This window comes from Chionomys nivalis, chromosome 4 (genome assembly GCF_950005125.1).
Source record: "Chionomys nivalis chromosome 4, mChiNiv1.1, whole genome shotgun sequence".
In the NCBI taxonomy this organism is placed as follows: Eukaryota; Metazoa; Chordata; class Mammalia; order Rodentia; family Cricetidae; genus Chionomys; species Chionomys nivalis.
The window spans coordinates 109,713,427-109,729,371 of NC_080089.1; the positions used below are offsets into that span (position 1 = coordinate 109,713,427).

The following is a 15,945-nucleotide window of genomic DNA, read 5'->3' on the forward strand; positions in this document are numbered from 1 at the left end:
ATAGATCTCTGTGAGTTCAAGTCCAGCCTGGTCTACAGAGTGAGTTCCAGCACAGTCAGGGCTGTGTAAAGAGACCTGTCTCAACCCTCCACCCCCTCAAAAAAACTAAGAACAAAAAGTCCAGGGGAAAATAGCACATTATTTCCATCTATAAGCAGATCCCATTGGTATAAGATACAAATTAACACTCTGAACTAAGAAAAACATGAAGAGAATTTAGGAGAATCTTCAGGACAAAGATTCACATCAGACAGACCTCAGAAATTCTAATTTATATAAAACTCCACAAAAGCCTAAACATAGTAAAGACACATCATTGACTTCAATGAAACAGTATCCTAGGTGGGAGGAAATGGGTGACCTGTCATCACCACACAACTTTATAATAAAATTAACAATTTACCTGATTTTCAGAAAATGGGAACTTGGGTTCAATGGAACAAATCTGATCATAATATCTAAAAAAAAAAAAGAAAGAAAGATTAATTATTAGCAGGGTAAAATGATATGAACTTATATAAGTCCAATTGCTTTATATATTTATATATATGTATGTATGTATATACACACACACATACACACACATATAGGAGCTGGAGAAATGGCTCAGCAGTTAAGAGTACTGGCTGTTCTTCAGAGGACTGGGTTCAACCCAGAACACACATGGTGGCTCCCAACCATCTGTAACTCTATTTCCAGATTTCTGGACTCTGGCATCCTCTTCTGGCCTCTGTGGAAACCAGGAATGCATATGGTGCACATGCATGCAGGCAAAACATCCATACACATAAAACTAAAATAATAATTTTTTTAAAGAATATACCAAAATTACCGGGCGGTGGTGGCGCACGCCTTTAATCCCAGCACTTGGGAGGCAGAGGCAGGTGGATCTCTGTGAGTTCGAGACCAGCCTGGTCTACAAGAGCTAGTTCCAGGACAGGCTCCAAAACCACAGAGAAACCCTGTCTCGAAAAACTTAAAAAAAAAAAAAAAAAAATATACCAAAATTACTTGTGGCGGTTTGAATGAAAATGGCCCCATAGGCTCACAGATTTGAATGTCTTGTCATTAAGGAGTGGTACTACTTGAGAGGAATCAGGAGGTGGGACCTTGTTGGAGTAGGAGTGGCCTTGTTGGAGGAAATATGTCACTGGGGTTTCAAAAGCTCAAGGCAGTGACAGTATCTCTCTTCCTGCTGCCTGTGGATCTGGATGGAGAACTCTCAGTCAGCTACCTCTCCAGCACCACGTTGTCTGCTTGCTGCCATACTTCCCGCCATGATGATGATGGGCTAACCTCTGAAACTAAGCAATCCTGAGTTAAATGTTTTCTGTAATAGGAGCTGCAACGGTCACAGTGTCTCTTCACAGCAATGCAATATCAAGACACTATTTGTCCCCAACTACAGTGGCCCACAAATCCAATTTAATCATTTGTTTTAAGGTTACTAAACACAGTCCTTTAACAATTAAGTCACACGCTAAACTGTGCACAACAAAGAACTACACCAAAAAAATAAAAAGGGTTACTTGTAGGAGGTAGGCAGCTTGTTTGTCCCAGCCGCCCAGAAGCAAAATAACCACACAGAAACTGTATTAATTAAATCATTACTTGGCCTATTAGCTCTAACTTCTTATTGGCTAACTCTTACATCTTAATTTAACCCATTTCCATTAATCTGCGTATCACCACGAGGTCATGGCCTACCAGCCAAGCTCCAGCATGTTTATCTCTAGAGGTGGATCCATGGTGTCCCCTGACTCCGCCCTTCTTTCTCACAACATTCAGTCCAGTTTCCCCACCTACCTAAGTTCTGCCCTATCAACAGGCCAAGGCAGTTTCTTTATTAACCAATGAAAGCAACACATAGACAGAAGGACCTCCTACACCAGATATTCATCACCACAGATATTCATCTAGTATTATAGAGTAAAAGTAAATAAACACCTATTTGAAAACTTTGTATTTTTTTCCAGTTTTTCAAGACAGTACTTCTCTGTGTAGCCTGGGCTGTCCTGGAACTCACTCTGTAGAGCAGGCTGGCTTCAAACTCACAGAGACCCACCTGCCTCTGCCTCTCAACTGCTGGGATTAAAGGCGTGCGACACCACTACCCAACAAATTTGTATTTCTTAAAATATTTTGTTAAGATCACAATGTTTGGTCTGGCATGACAGCTCACAGCTTTAATCCCAATACTGGGGAGGCAGAGGCAGAGGCCAGCCTTGTCTACACAGCAAATTCTAGAACAACCATGGCTACACAGAAAGAGCCTCTCTCAAAATTTAAAAAAGGTTGACTAAGTCTATGTCCATTGGACACATTTGCATAGCTGGTCAACTGATTAACAACAGATCTACTAACTTCTGGACATTTTAGGTATGTCCATCACTAACACACACAGTTCCCAAAACTCACAAAGCACAATCAAATCAAGCATGTCAATCTAATGACCTTCTTTCTTGTACATTGCGTATGTGTTCTATACAGTAGCCAACATTTCACATAACGAAGCAAACTGACCCATGCCCAAGACATTGCTCAGGGTGAGCCGCTAGCCAGCAATCAGAGGATGTACAAATCCCTGGGTTCAATCTCTGGCATATATAAGCTAAAGACAGTGGTGCACAGCTATAATCTCAGCAATAGGGAGATGGAAGGATCAGAGTCTGGGGCCATAATAAAACAATATCAATAAAGTTTGATGCACTATCTCTACAAGCACTTAAAGTACAACATACTCAGTAACTGTAAAGTCAGTGAACCTGGCAGTGTCTTAACCAAGTAACAGAAACCCAAGCTGTCACATGGCTAATATGCCCTAAAAGCTGCACTGGTCCACCTGGGGATAAACAACTAAGCCACAAGGCAATCTGAAGAAAACCTTAACGAGGGGAGCCAGAAATGGTGACACACTCCTTTAACCACAGCACTCAGGATCTTTGTAAGTTCAAAACAAGCCTGGCCTATACAGTGAGTTCCAGGATAGCCAGGGCTACATAGAAAGACCTTGTCTCCAGAGAGAGGGGGGGGGGGAAGGGAGGGAGGAAGGGGGGAAGGGAGGGAGGGAGGGAGAGGGAGGGGGAGAGAGAGGGAGAGGGAGGGGGAGGAGAGAGAGAGAGAGAGAGAGAGAGAGAGAGAGAGAGAGAGAGAGAGAGAGAGAGAACACCTTATCAAAGGGCATTCTGCAAAGTCACTGTGTTCCTCAGGGTCATAGGCAGGATGCAATCCACTGGCCTAGCATTTTTTAAAGATTTATTTATTCATGTATTTTATATGAGTACTGTCTTCATGCACACCAAAAGAAGGAATCTGATCCCATTACAGATGGTTGTAAGCCACCCTGTGGCTGCTAGGAATTGAACACAGGACCTATGGAAAAGCACTCAAGTGCTCTACCGTTGAGCCATCTCTAACCTAGCATTTGATTCCTAGTAACCAGAAAAGGAAAGGAAAGCTAAGGTTCAAAAGACAAGAGGAGAACTGTTCAGACCAAAGGACATTGAAAAGGCATTAGTAACTGACGCAATGCACCGCGGAAGTCAGACCCGGGACCTGTAAATCTCACTATTGGAGTATCAGCAAAGTTGGGCAGATTCAGCTTCCTGATTGTCAAAGACATGGCTGGATTCTCTAAAAAAAAAAAGTGTCTTTATCCCTAGGAACAAAATGTTAAATATGAAAATCTTTTGATGAACTACTGTTGAGGTAGTAAAAGAGATGCCCCATGGTCTCAGGCATTTGATCACTAGAGCCCCAGTTGATGGTGCTGACTGGGAGGGTTAGGAGGTGTGGCTTTGCTGGAGGAAGTATGTCACTGGGGTGGGCTTTGGTGTTTCAAAACATTTTAACCATTTCTCATGTGCTCTCTCCCTGCTTGTGGTTCAAGATGTGAGCCTTCAGCTTGCTGCTCCAGCTGCCTTATCTGATGCCTCCCCATGATGGTGAGCTCATTCCTCTAGGGCAGTAGTTCTCAACCTTCCTAACAGTGCAACTCTTTGGTATAGTTCCTCATGTTCTGGTGACCTGATATTGGATTTCCCTCTGTATGCTGTGAATACCACTGGTTAATAAAAAAGCTGCTCTGGGACCGTTGATAGGGCAGAACTTAGGTGGGCGTGGAAGACTAAACTGAATGCTGGGAGATAGGAGTCGGAGTCAGCGAGATGCCATGTAGCCCCGCCAGAGACAGACGGAACTTTAGCTGATAAGCCACAGCCATGTGGCGATACACAGATTAATAGAAATGGGTTAAATTAATATATAAGAGTTAGCCAATAAGAAGCTAGAGTTAATGGGCCAAGGAGTGATTTAAATACTATGGTTTCTGTGTGATTATTTCAGTTCTGGGTGACTGGGACAAACAAGCAGCCACCTCCAACAGTGGCCCCCAACCATAAAGTTGTTTTTGTCGCTACTCCATAACTGCAATTTTGCTACTGTTATGAATTGTAAGGTAAATATTTTTGGAGATGGGTTTTCAAAGGGGTTGTGACCCTCGCTCGGGTTGAAAAACCACTGCTCTATAACCACAGGTTCAAATAAGTCCTTTCTGCTAAGTTGCCTAGGTCACAGTGTTCTATCATAACAATGGAACAGTGGTGTAGGAGGTCCTTCTGTTTGTGTGTTGCTTTCATTGGTTGAATAAAGAAACTGCCTTGGCCTTTTGATAGGGCAGAACTTAGATAGACATGGAGAAGACAGAACTGAATGCTGGGAAGAAGGAGAGACAGAGAGACACCATGGATCTCCTGCCTGAGATGGACGCTGGTTAGAATCTTGCCGGTAAGCCACAGTCACACGGCAATACACAGATTAACTGAAATGGGTTAAATTAAGATGTAAGAATTAGCCAATAAGAAACTAGAGCTAATGGGCCAGGCAGTGTTTAAATGAATAGTTTCTGTGTGATTCTTTCAGGTGTAAGATAGCCGGGCAGCCGGGACGACAAGCAGCCTGCTCCTCATGTTACAGAACAGTAACACACATTATTACTTTCAAATTTTTTAATGATGTTGTATATTATCTGGCCACCACTCAACTCTCAGGCCCAACATCAAGATATTCTAATGTCTAATTTATTCAGGTCAATAAATTACATTCTCTCTGGCTCAGGACCTTCAGTCTTGTTTTTTCTCCTCTATACCTAAAATCCTTTCCCCCTTACCTTTTCTTTGTCTGGGCAGACATTCCTCCATTCACTCATTTATACTCATTCAGTAAGTCCATATTAAGAGTTTAACATGTCCAAGGGTATTTCTAGAACCTAGGAACCCAGCAGTAAATGCATTTAAAAGTTTGCAGCTTTACTGATACCTTTAGGGGAAGATGCTGGTTCACCTTCCTCAGTGGCCACGCTTTAAACTACTAGAGGCCCTGTCTAGCAGCAGCAGCTGACGAAATTCTGCTCCCAGACAGTGGCTCTGTTGTGTGCTGCCGCTAAGGGTAGTTCTTTTAACTAAATCTCTATCATTCTAATAAAACTCAAGATTCAACGGCTAGGGAGAAAACCTGTGAGCTCAGAGAGTTAGAACTGCTGTCAAGCCACTGCTGGGAAGCCACTACCTTCCAAACCACCCAACTAAAAACAAAAGCAAAAAAAAAAAAAAACAAAAACAAAAAACAAAAACAACAACAACAAAAAAAACATGCTAAGCTCCTCCAAGCGACTTCCTGCCAACCAGTTGCTAACCTTGCCTCTGGTGAGCCCAGGTTAATTTTATTTAATTAATGTAAATTCAACATATTCTTTACACAGTTAACAAATGCAGCACTTTGTTTTTTCTCAGGTATTTTGTTACAGCACTAAACCACACCCAAATTTCAATGCACTCTCCTCTCCTTTAGAGAACAAAATAATTCACTGTAAACGTCCAGACTGGGGGCCCACTACTGGAAGTCAACCATGGCTGAGCACAGTCGCCAATGTGTGGGTGGCGCATGGTGCGGGATAATTGTCTGTATTCTGTCAATCATGTTTTAAATAAACGCGGATTGGCCAGGCAGGAAGTACAGGCGGGTCAACTAGACAGGAAGTAGAGGTGGGGCAATGAGAACAGGAGAATTCTAGGAAGGAGAAAGCCCATTCCTCCCAATCCTCCCCAGACCACGGAAGAAGCAAGATGTGACTTGCCCTGCTGAAAAAAGACAGAAACCCCGACAAGCCGCTCCTCATGTTACAGCAGCATAGTAAGGAAAGCAAAGAGCAGAATGAAGCACAGAACACCATTAGGCTAAAAAGGCTCACAGTGCTAATTCACCCAAGAGGTGTCCCCAAGCCATACAAAACAGGCAACCCATTAGTTCTAATCCTGATCTCTGCTGGAAAGTAAGCAAGGAAGGCAATAAGACAGGAAGTTCCTTGTTTCAAAGGTAGAAAAAGAATGACTGCATAGAATATACTGAAACCTTTATACTGAGCCTCAACCTCCAGAACCTGAGGTCAAATAGCAAAGCATTGAGTTGAATGGGGAGAAGAGGCTATCTATATTCCACATTTACATGATCACAAATGATGAGATGGCTGCCTTAGAATATGTTATGGGAGGTGACAGGGAAGTTTATGGGAGGACAGTCAATGGAAATCAGAAATGTCTGACCAACATGGAGCAAACTCCAACAAGACCAGCTATATCTTTACAAGAGGGAGCCCACGAGGCTAACTAGTTACCACAGACAAAATGGTGTTCCCGAAGAGCTAAACATTTCCACAGAGGGAACAGACACCACTAACTACCACTAACTAGCAACCGTCTGGTTCTCATCTGTCTCAGGTACTAAAGTTCTCCAGGAAGGAAATCTATCAAAATGGTATAGTGCACCACACCCCTCTCTCGTTATCATTCACAGGGACTTGGCTATATCAAGACTCTAACTTAACTCTTAACTCTTAACATGTACCTTACAATGTAAAGAGACCTGAGCAAGTTTAACACAGCCTGAGAGAAAGCCAATATGCGATGCCTAAAAGATGGCCCTCAAAGCACAACCAACATAGAAAACAATACAGTAAAGGACAAAAATCCCTAAAGATTTTAGTCTCTTCAGGGCTGGCCAGAAAGCTCAGTAGGGCAAGATGCTTACCACCAAGCCTGACCAGACAGCCAACTCCTATAGAGTGTCCTCTGACCTCCATACCCATACCAAGACATAAGAGCCAACACACACACACACACACACGGGAGGGGGGGGATCATTCCTAGAAACCAGTGCATTTTTAATCAGTTCTTTAAAATTTTAAATTCTAAGCATATTTAAAGATGTCAGAGTGAAGCCAGGCAGTGTTGCCACATGCCTTTAATCCCAGCACTTGGGAGGCAATGGCAGATGAATGAGGCCAGCCTGGTCTGCAGAGTGAGTTCCTGGACAGTAAGGGCAACACAGGAAAACCCTGTCTCGAAAAATGAAAACAAAACAAAAAAAGCTATCACAATGAGTAGAACTCAGACTTTCCAAGCAGACAACCCATGGATTCATTCAATGTCTTAGGCAGCTGACCACCTGCAAATTACAGAACTCTCTCAGTCTAAAGACTCCTACAAAGAAGTAATGCTTCCTTAAAGCAGTGGTTCGCAACCTTCCTAACACTGCAACCCTTACTACAGTTCCTCATGTTGTGGCAACTCCCAACCATAAAATCATTTCATTCCTACTTCATACTGTAATTTGGCTACTGTTGTGAATCGTAATGTAAATAGCTGATATGCAGGGGTCAAGGCCCATAGGCTGAGAACCACTGCCTTAGAGGAACAAATGATACAATATGCATAAAGTGCTTGAGACAGTGGCTGGATACATAATCCACACATAACTGTAGCAACAAGCAGTATAAGACTGCACCTTAGTGCTTTTAAGATGTTCCCTAATGTTTAGCAAAACTTCAGCATTAAAAAAAAAAAATTAAAGAAAATTCATATTAAAACTCTGCTAGGAGGAATTTAAAATCTTCCTCAATAGAGCACACACTTAGCATAGGCAGGGCCTACCTGGGTTTTTATTCTACACATTGCTAAAAACAGAAATCTTATGGGAGGAAAACTAGCAATTAGTACATTTCTTTGAAAATATCAAAGATACAGGGCAAAGTCTAGTCTTAAAAGTGCTTTGAAGAGGCTGGAGAGATGGCTCAGTGGTTAAGAGCACCAATTCAGTTCCTGGCATCCATGTCAGGCAGCTCACACCCACCTTTAACTCCAGCTCACAAGGGCCTTTTTATGAGCTCTGCAGACACCCATAAACATGCAGCATGCAGACACCCATAAACATGTAGCACACAGACACACATAAATAAAAATTAAAATCTTTTAAAGTGTTTCTGGAGAATAGGGACATGGATCAATGGGTAAAGCACCAGCCACACGAACCTGAATGCCTGAGTTCTGACCTTCAGAATCAATGGAAAAGCCAGAAGCAGTCATGCCCTCAGCTGGAATCCTGGAAGGTGGAGACTAGCGGACAATGCCCAGCAGCTCACAGGCCAGCAAGCCCACCCAACACTGAACAAAGACCCTGTCTGAATGCGGTGGGAGGTGAGAGCCAACTCCAGAGGCCATCCTCTGACCTATCCACATAATCATCCCACATTCATTCAGATCCATATTCTCTCACTACGCGCACATACACACAGTAGCAATATCATTAGTATAGAGTATTATCACAATATCTCTCCACTCCTAAATCAATAATCCGAATGTAAGCAATAATTATGAAGTAAAATGGAATCATAGTATTTTCTTAATAAATAAAACATATGTGTTCGGAAATACTTAAGACATTACAAAACCAGGTCCATCAGCTTCATTTTTGAAAGATTTAGTTTACTGCTTTTAATTAAGTGTATGCCTGTGTGATTATGTGTGCATGAGTATCTGTTCATCTACCTGAAGGGCCAGAAACATTGGATCCCCTGGAGCTAGAGTTACAAGCAACTGTGAGCAGCCTTACATGGTGTTGGGACAAGCTCTATTTCTCTGCAAGAGCAGTTAGCCCCCACCAACTTCATTTTTTTACAACATCTATCTAAAATGACTCAATAAAAAAAAAACGAAACTACAAACTACTAATACTATACAAAAAATGTTTATTAAGACTATCATCTGCCTGGTGTGATTTCGTTTATCTTTAATCCCAGCATTCAAAGGGCAGAAGCAGGTGCATCTCTGTGAGTTAAAAGACCAGGCAACTACATATCAAGTACTGTTAGGCATTCTCTGTCTCGAAAAACAAAACAAAACAAAAGGGGGGGGGGGGGGGGACAACTATCTTATACCAAAGGCTGAAGGATACAGTCAATGCCAGACTAAGAGAAGAGGTGGACACAACAAAACAGTTGTTTGTAAAAGGAGACAAGGATACAATTTGATACTATAGTGCTTGCCTACAAATAAAAACCCTGACTGATCTGCACACAGTAGTGGGAAAGGAGGGAGGGAGGGAGGGAGGGAGGGAGGGAGGGAGGGAGGGAGGGAGGGAGGGGAGGGAGGGGAGGGAGGGAGAAGGAGAGGGAGGGAAAAGGGAGAGGGAGGAGGGAAAGGGGAGGAGAGTGAAGGCTCAAATAGTGAGCAAGTCTAACCGGGAGAAAGAACATATATTGCACGCTTAACATTCAAAATGTAAAAAAATAAAAATAAATAAAAATAAAAAATGAGGAAGACAAAAAATTGATTGGGCATTGGAAAAATAAATAAAATATACAGAAAACAACTTTACAAATCAATAAAGAAATATCAACCTGACAGGAAAATGGACAATAGAAAGTCATTTTTAAAAGGTAGTAAGTAGCTAGCATATGTAATAAGGCTTACCCTCAGCACACTAACAAATGCTACCTGACATCCCCAGTATAGCTACCAGCAACAATTCAAACTATCAGACAACAAGGACCAGTAGGGATGTGGAAGGGGGGAAAAAACTCATTCCCTGACTATGGGAATATAACAACCCAAGAACTTCAAAGAGCTGAGTCTCCTGTTTAAATAAATCTGAATAAATGCTCTTCTCTGCTGCCTCCCAAAACCTTACGAAAAAAGAATCTGAACATGTCCAACAGCAGTGGGCTAAGCTCTTGGGATAATCCCCAGCAACACCCCACCACAGGGGGGAAAGGCTGGATATGCAGCAAGGACAACGGGAATGAAAAAGGAAAGGGCATTCAACAAAATTTTTGAAAATGTTAAGATGGAAGAAGCATAAAATGCTGAAATCTGACCAAGAAGGGAGGTAAATGAGAAGCCAAATCTACCAAAGCAGTCAGGGCAGAACTGATTAAGCATGGAGCACCAATAAGGCACACAGGAGTTCCAGCCCTGAAAAGAGATGTAGTTAAAAAAGAAACAAACTAACTCATTCCCAGGCTCTCAGGTCCTGAGTATTAACACTTTCAGTTTAGGGATATCTGCCAACCTTCTTCAGTTCTCCCTCAGTCCATAAGGACCTCCCATTCCGTTCTGAGCAGTGCATACAATTAAATTATAAAACATCCTCCGTAAGTCTCTTCTCTTCGGTGCTATGTAGGCACACATAACGGCCAGTGATACATAAGGGTATGTGGCAGAACCGAGAAAACACCTGGACTCTCAACCTTTCTCCTTTCCGCTATCCTACTCTTTAGAACAGTGGCTCTCAACTTTTGGGTTGTGACCTCTATCTATCACAGGGGCCACACATCAGATATTCTGAATATCAGATATCAATCCACACATCTTCGAACACCTGATATTTGGTAAAGAAGCAAGAAATATCAAATGGAAAAAAGAAAGCTAAATATGCTTTATTTGTAAATATACAAATGGTGCTGGCATAACTGGATGTAGAAGAATGAAAATAGACCCATATCTATCACCATGCACAAAACTCAAGTCTAAATGGATCAAAGACCTCAACACAAAGCCAGACACACTGAACTTTATACAAGAGAAAGTGGGAAGCGCACTTCAACGCCTTAGCACAGGGAACCACTTCCTAAATACAACCTCAGAAGCACAGACACTGAGATAAACAATTAATAAATGGGACCTCCTGAAACTGAAAAGCTTCTGTAAAGCAAAGGACACAGTCAACAAGACAAAATGACAGCCTACAGAATGGGAAAAGATCTTCACTAACCCCACATCAGACAGAGGTCTGATCTCCAAAATACACAAAGAATTCAAGAAATTGGACACCAAAAAAAAAAAAAAAAAAAGAGAGAGAGAGAGAGAGAGAGAGAAAGAAATTGGACACCAAAAGATCAAATAATCCAATAAAAAAAAATGGAGTACATATAGACCTAAACAGAGAACTCTCAACAGAGGAATCTAAAATGGCTGAAAGACACTTAAGGAAATGTTCAACATCCTTAGTTATCAGAGAAATGCAAATCAAAACAACTCTGAGATTCCATCTTACACCTGTGTAAGAATGGCCAAGATCAAAAACAATGATGACAACTTATGCTGGAGAGGTTGTGGGGAAAAGGGAACACTTCTGCATTGCTGGTGGGAGTGCAAGCTGCTAAAACCCCTTTGGATGTCAGTGTGGCGATTTCTCAGAAAATTAGGAAACAACCTTCCTCAAGATCCAGTAATATCCCTTTTGGGTGTATATCCAAAGGATGCTCAATCGTGCCACAAGGACATGTGCTCAACTATGTTCATAGCAGCTTTGTTTGTCATAGCCAGAATCTAGAAACAACCTAAACGCCCCTCGACCAAAGAATGGATAAGAAAAATGTGGTACATTTACACAATGGAGTACTACACAGCAGAAAAAAATAACAACATCTTGAATTTTGCAGGAAAATGGATGGAGCTAGAAAACATTATTTTGAGTGAGGTAACCCAGACCCAGAAAGACAATTATCACATGTACTCACTCATAGGTGGTTTTTAAACATAAAGCAAAGAAAGCCAACCTACAAACCACAATCCCAGAGAACTCAGACAACAATGATGACACTAAGAGAGACTTACATAGATCTAATCTACGAAAAAGACAAGATCTCCTGAATAAATTGGGAGCATGGGGACCCTGGGGAAGGGTTGAAGTGGGAGGGGAGAAGGAGGGGAGCAGAGAAAAATGTAGACCTCAATAAATATCAATTTAAAAATGCCTCCATACGATCAAGCTGTAGGCAAGCCTGCAAGCATTTTCTTAATTAGTGATTGATGGGGGAGGGCCCAGCTCATTGGGTGGTGCCATCCCTGAGTTGGTAGTCCTGGGTTCCATAAGAAAGCAGACTGAGCAAGCCATGGGGAGCAAGTCAGTAAACCTTGGCTGCTTCAGCAGTTCCTGCCTCTAGGTGCCTGTTCTGTTTGCGCTCCTGTCCTGACTTCCTTTGATGATGAACAGTGGAAGCATACGCCAAATAAACCCTTCCCTCCCCAACTTGCTTTCTTGATCATGGTGTTTATCACAACAATAAAAACCCTAAGATACAACTTGTAGGGTGGGGGGTACCATATATAACTGAAATTTTAAATAATCCTTCTCATTACTATTATACCACTTACATGTCTAACCTAGAACACTGTAAAAGAGCATTTACAAGTCAGAAACAAAGAGGTATGCCATGGGCTGGAGAGAGAGAGCTCAGTGGTAAAGCGCTTGCTATACAAGCATGAGAACCCAAGTTCAAACGCCCAAAATCCATGTAAAAGTCAAAGTAGCACATATCTGTAATCCCAGTGCTCCTAGGGGTAAGATGGGAAGCAGAGACAGGAAACTTCAAAAGCTCTAAGGCCAGAGAGCAGAGCAGATGCAACAAGAACAAGCAACTCTGTCTCAAACAAGGTAGAAGGCAAGGACCACACCCAAGGGCATTCGCTGGTCTCAACACACAAGTGTTATGGCTGTATAAACTCAGAACTCACACTCAGAAACAGATAGATAATTGGTATAAACACATAAACAGGCAAGACTACATGTGGAGCTGTGCACCAGGACGTACTAAGGTGGCTTCTACTCTTGAGGAATTAGTTTAAACTCTTTTTCTCCAAAGTTTATTAACTTAAAAGTTCAATTTAAAAAAATCATAAATCAAGTTTTGTGTCAGTGCACAGTTTTAATCCCAACACTCAAGAGCCAGAAGAAGGCAAATCTCTGTGGGATCAGCCTGGTCTACATAATGAGTTCCAGGAGACACCTACCACCCCCCCAAATAATAAATAAATTAATAAGGAAAAGATAAGCCAATGTTGTTTTCAAAGTTATCAAGCATGATTATTAAATATATTATGCTTTATTTGAATAGTTCGCAAGTATTTGATTCCCAACTATTCAATTTTATCATACGCAGCCCAAATAATTCTGGTACACACTTGCACTATAAAACAAGGTGTAGAAAGTTTAGTCCTTTACCCAGCTCCTCAAAACAAACAAACGAACAACCACTTATTTGCTACAAGAGGATGACAGAGGTGGCTCACAACAGCTCCTCTCCACTCCTCTAAGGAGAAAAGTTCCCACACTTATTCCCAGCAAAGGGCAGGAGAGAACGAGCAGTGTAGCGTCCCCACAGCCCTCCATCTGAACTGTTTGCCACTTTATCCAACATCCTAAAGCCATATGCCCAAGTGCTTCAGTGTTAGAAACAAGCATACTCTATCATGGGGTTCATTACACTCCACGTATGCTTTATTAATACTATTAATACCTTACTAGCCTGGGTGTGGTGGCTCATGCTTCCAATCCCAGCTTTCAAGAGGCAGATAGGAGGACTAACTGAGAATTCACGAACAATCTGGACTACATAATACATTCCCGGTGAAGGGCAATGGAAGAAGGCCTCCATGTCAACCTCTGGCCTCTAAGTGCACATACTTGCATATACATGAGCACAAATGTAACACACACAATAAATAAATAAGTCAACTTTTTAAATATTTTACTAATCTGGGAGTGTACCTCAGTGGTGGCTAGTATGCCTGAGTCCATTAATTCAACACCCAATGCCACAACAACTTTGAGGGATGGGAATATAGCTCAGTAGGCACAGAGTTAACCTAGCATGCACGAAGCCCTGGGGTAAAACCCCATCATCCTTAAAACAGATCATGGTGGAAACAGGAGGATTAGAAGTTCAAAGTCATCTTCAGCTACATGGGGAGCTTGAGGCCAGCCAGGGATACACAAAACCCTATCTCAAAGGGGTGGGGAGCACACCTCACTGAATGTTGCTGGTGTCTGCATAAAGTTGAAATTTTTACATTGATTCTAAAGAATCATCAAGTATTTCTCCATTACCTTAAAAAGTGCTTATTCTATCAGATCCTTGCAACCCAACAGTCTTAGCTCTAAAACTGACACCAAAGGAACATAATCTCTGAGCAACCTATCCAATATCCCATCCTTTGGAGAACCAACCTTTCCCCTTTCCAAATTAATCTTTCTTTGATCCATGGAGGGCAGAGAACCTAAACAAACTGGTAACCCAGACAGAGGTCATTAACTTAGCCCACTTCCCCAATCATTAACTTATGTGTCCGACCAAGCAGAGCGGCCTCCACAGACTTTCAACAAACAAAGCTTACGCAGTGCTGTGAGCCATTGTAATTATGCTAAGAGCTGCCGCCGGTGGCCATCTCTCACCACACAGACCTCACCTATGAAGGAAGTACCGTGGTGGCAAGATGTTCTCTATTGATGTCAAACTTTAAAAAGGATGTCTCTAGACAACTCCGTCTTAGCTTAAGCTACTTAAATCAGGGTTTCTGAAACTTGCACCCTAATAATACACCAGTGTCTCTAGCATGAAACGAGATATTACAGGAAGTTGGATCACAAGGAACCACAGAAATGTTATCTTCAAGTACCAGAGTTCCCATGTATTCCACATGTGCGTACCCCCCTGTCAACAGATTTTAAGGAACCCACTCTGAGCGGCCTATGTCACTCAGGTTTTCTTTCAGACGACTGTAGCTCCCAACTTTTACAACTGTCAATCTGTCGTTCGATTATGTTTGAACTTCGGGTGACTTATTCCAAGTGAACAAAGTGATGAGTAACCGACATTTGGCCCAGTGACTCAATTCTCTCCCTTCCCTTCTGCAACTATTATTAGGAAACTTAGATGCGGCCCAATAAAATCACAAGCGGCGGTTGTAAAAAGGGAGTCTTCAGTTGTTAAGACTCAGGAAAGTGAAAACCAGTCAAACAGCTGAGACTAGAGAGACCATTACGTGGCGGACTTCCTCCCAGGCAAGGCTCCTAGGTGACAGAGGCCACCAGGAAGCGAGCCGGGTTACAAGTCCTCTCACCAGGAAAGAATGCTGACCACACCTACGCCGCTGGCCTGAGTCAGGGTGGGGAGGCCAGCGATAGGGAGGGGGAAGGAGCGCGGCTGGGGCGGGGGAGGAAAGGAGCGAAGAGGGAGGAGGAATGGGAAGCCTGGGCGCCGGAAGCCCACGGCCCGCGCCCACCTCAGCAGCGTCTCCAGCGAGCCCTCGTGCTTGTCGAGCGGGCGGCCGAGCGCCGTGCGCCGCAGCTTGCTGAGCTCCTCGGCCGCACGGCAGTACTGGGCCTGCTCGTCGCCGCCGCTCGGGTACGTCTGCTGGATGAACTTCACCAGCGGCTTGGCCAGGTCCACCTCCGACGTCTTCTTCAGCTGCACCCAGATGAACGACGACATGGTGAGCGCCCGGCCGCCGCTTCGGGCCGGAGACACGGAGGGACAGCGACGACGGCCTAGGCGCGCTCGGCACCGGCAGCGGACGAGCGGACCGACGGGCCGACGGACTGAGCCGCCAGAGCTTCAGGTCGGCCACTTCCGGGAGCCCCTGCGCAGGCGCAGTTGAAGGGGCGCGCCGTGCGGCCACGTGATGGTGTCACCCCGGCGTCCCTCGCCTGATCGCGCCTCTGCGGCGCCTGCGCGTTGCATTTGGTCGTTCCCCTACTCCAATGGTTAAACTTTTGGAAAGTTTTTTGGGGATTTTGTGTGTGTGTGTGTGTGTGTGTGTGTGTGTGTGTGTG

The 15,945-nt window shown here is 43.3% G+C and overlaps 1 protein-coding gene across 2 annotated transcripts in view; it reads right to left on the reverse strand.

Annotated features, from left to right (window-relative positions):
• The window catches only part of Pdcd6ip (programmed cell death 6 interacting protein), a 51,361-nt gene extending 35,620 nt beyond the window's left edge, over positions 1-15,741 (reverse strand). For both annotated transcript variants that reach the window (XM_057766686.1, XM_057766685.1), the window contains exons 1-2: positions 15,396-15,741; positions 404-458 (exon numbers count right to left, since the gene is read on the reverse strand). In XM_057766686.1, the coding sequence (XP_057622669.1) occupies positions 404-458; positions 15,396-15,604 (264 nt within the window). In that variant the 5' untranslated portion in view covers positions 15,605-15,741. The remainder of the gene's footprint in view (positions 1-403; positions 459-15,395) is intronic.
• Positions 15,742-15,945: the final 204 nt, after the last annotated feature.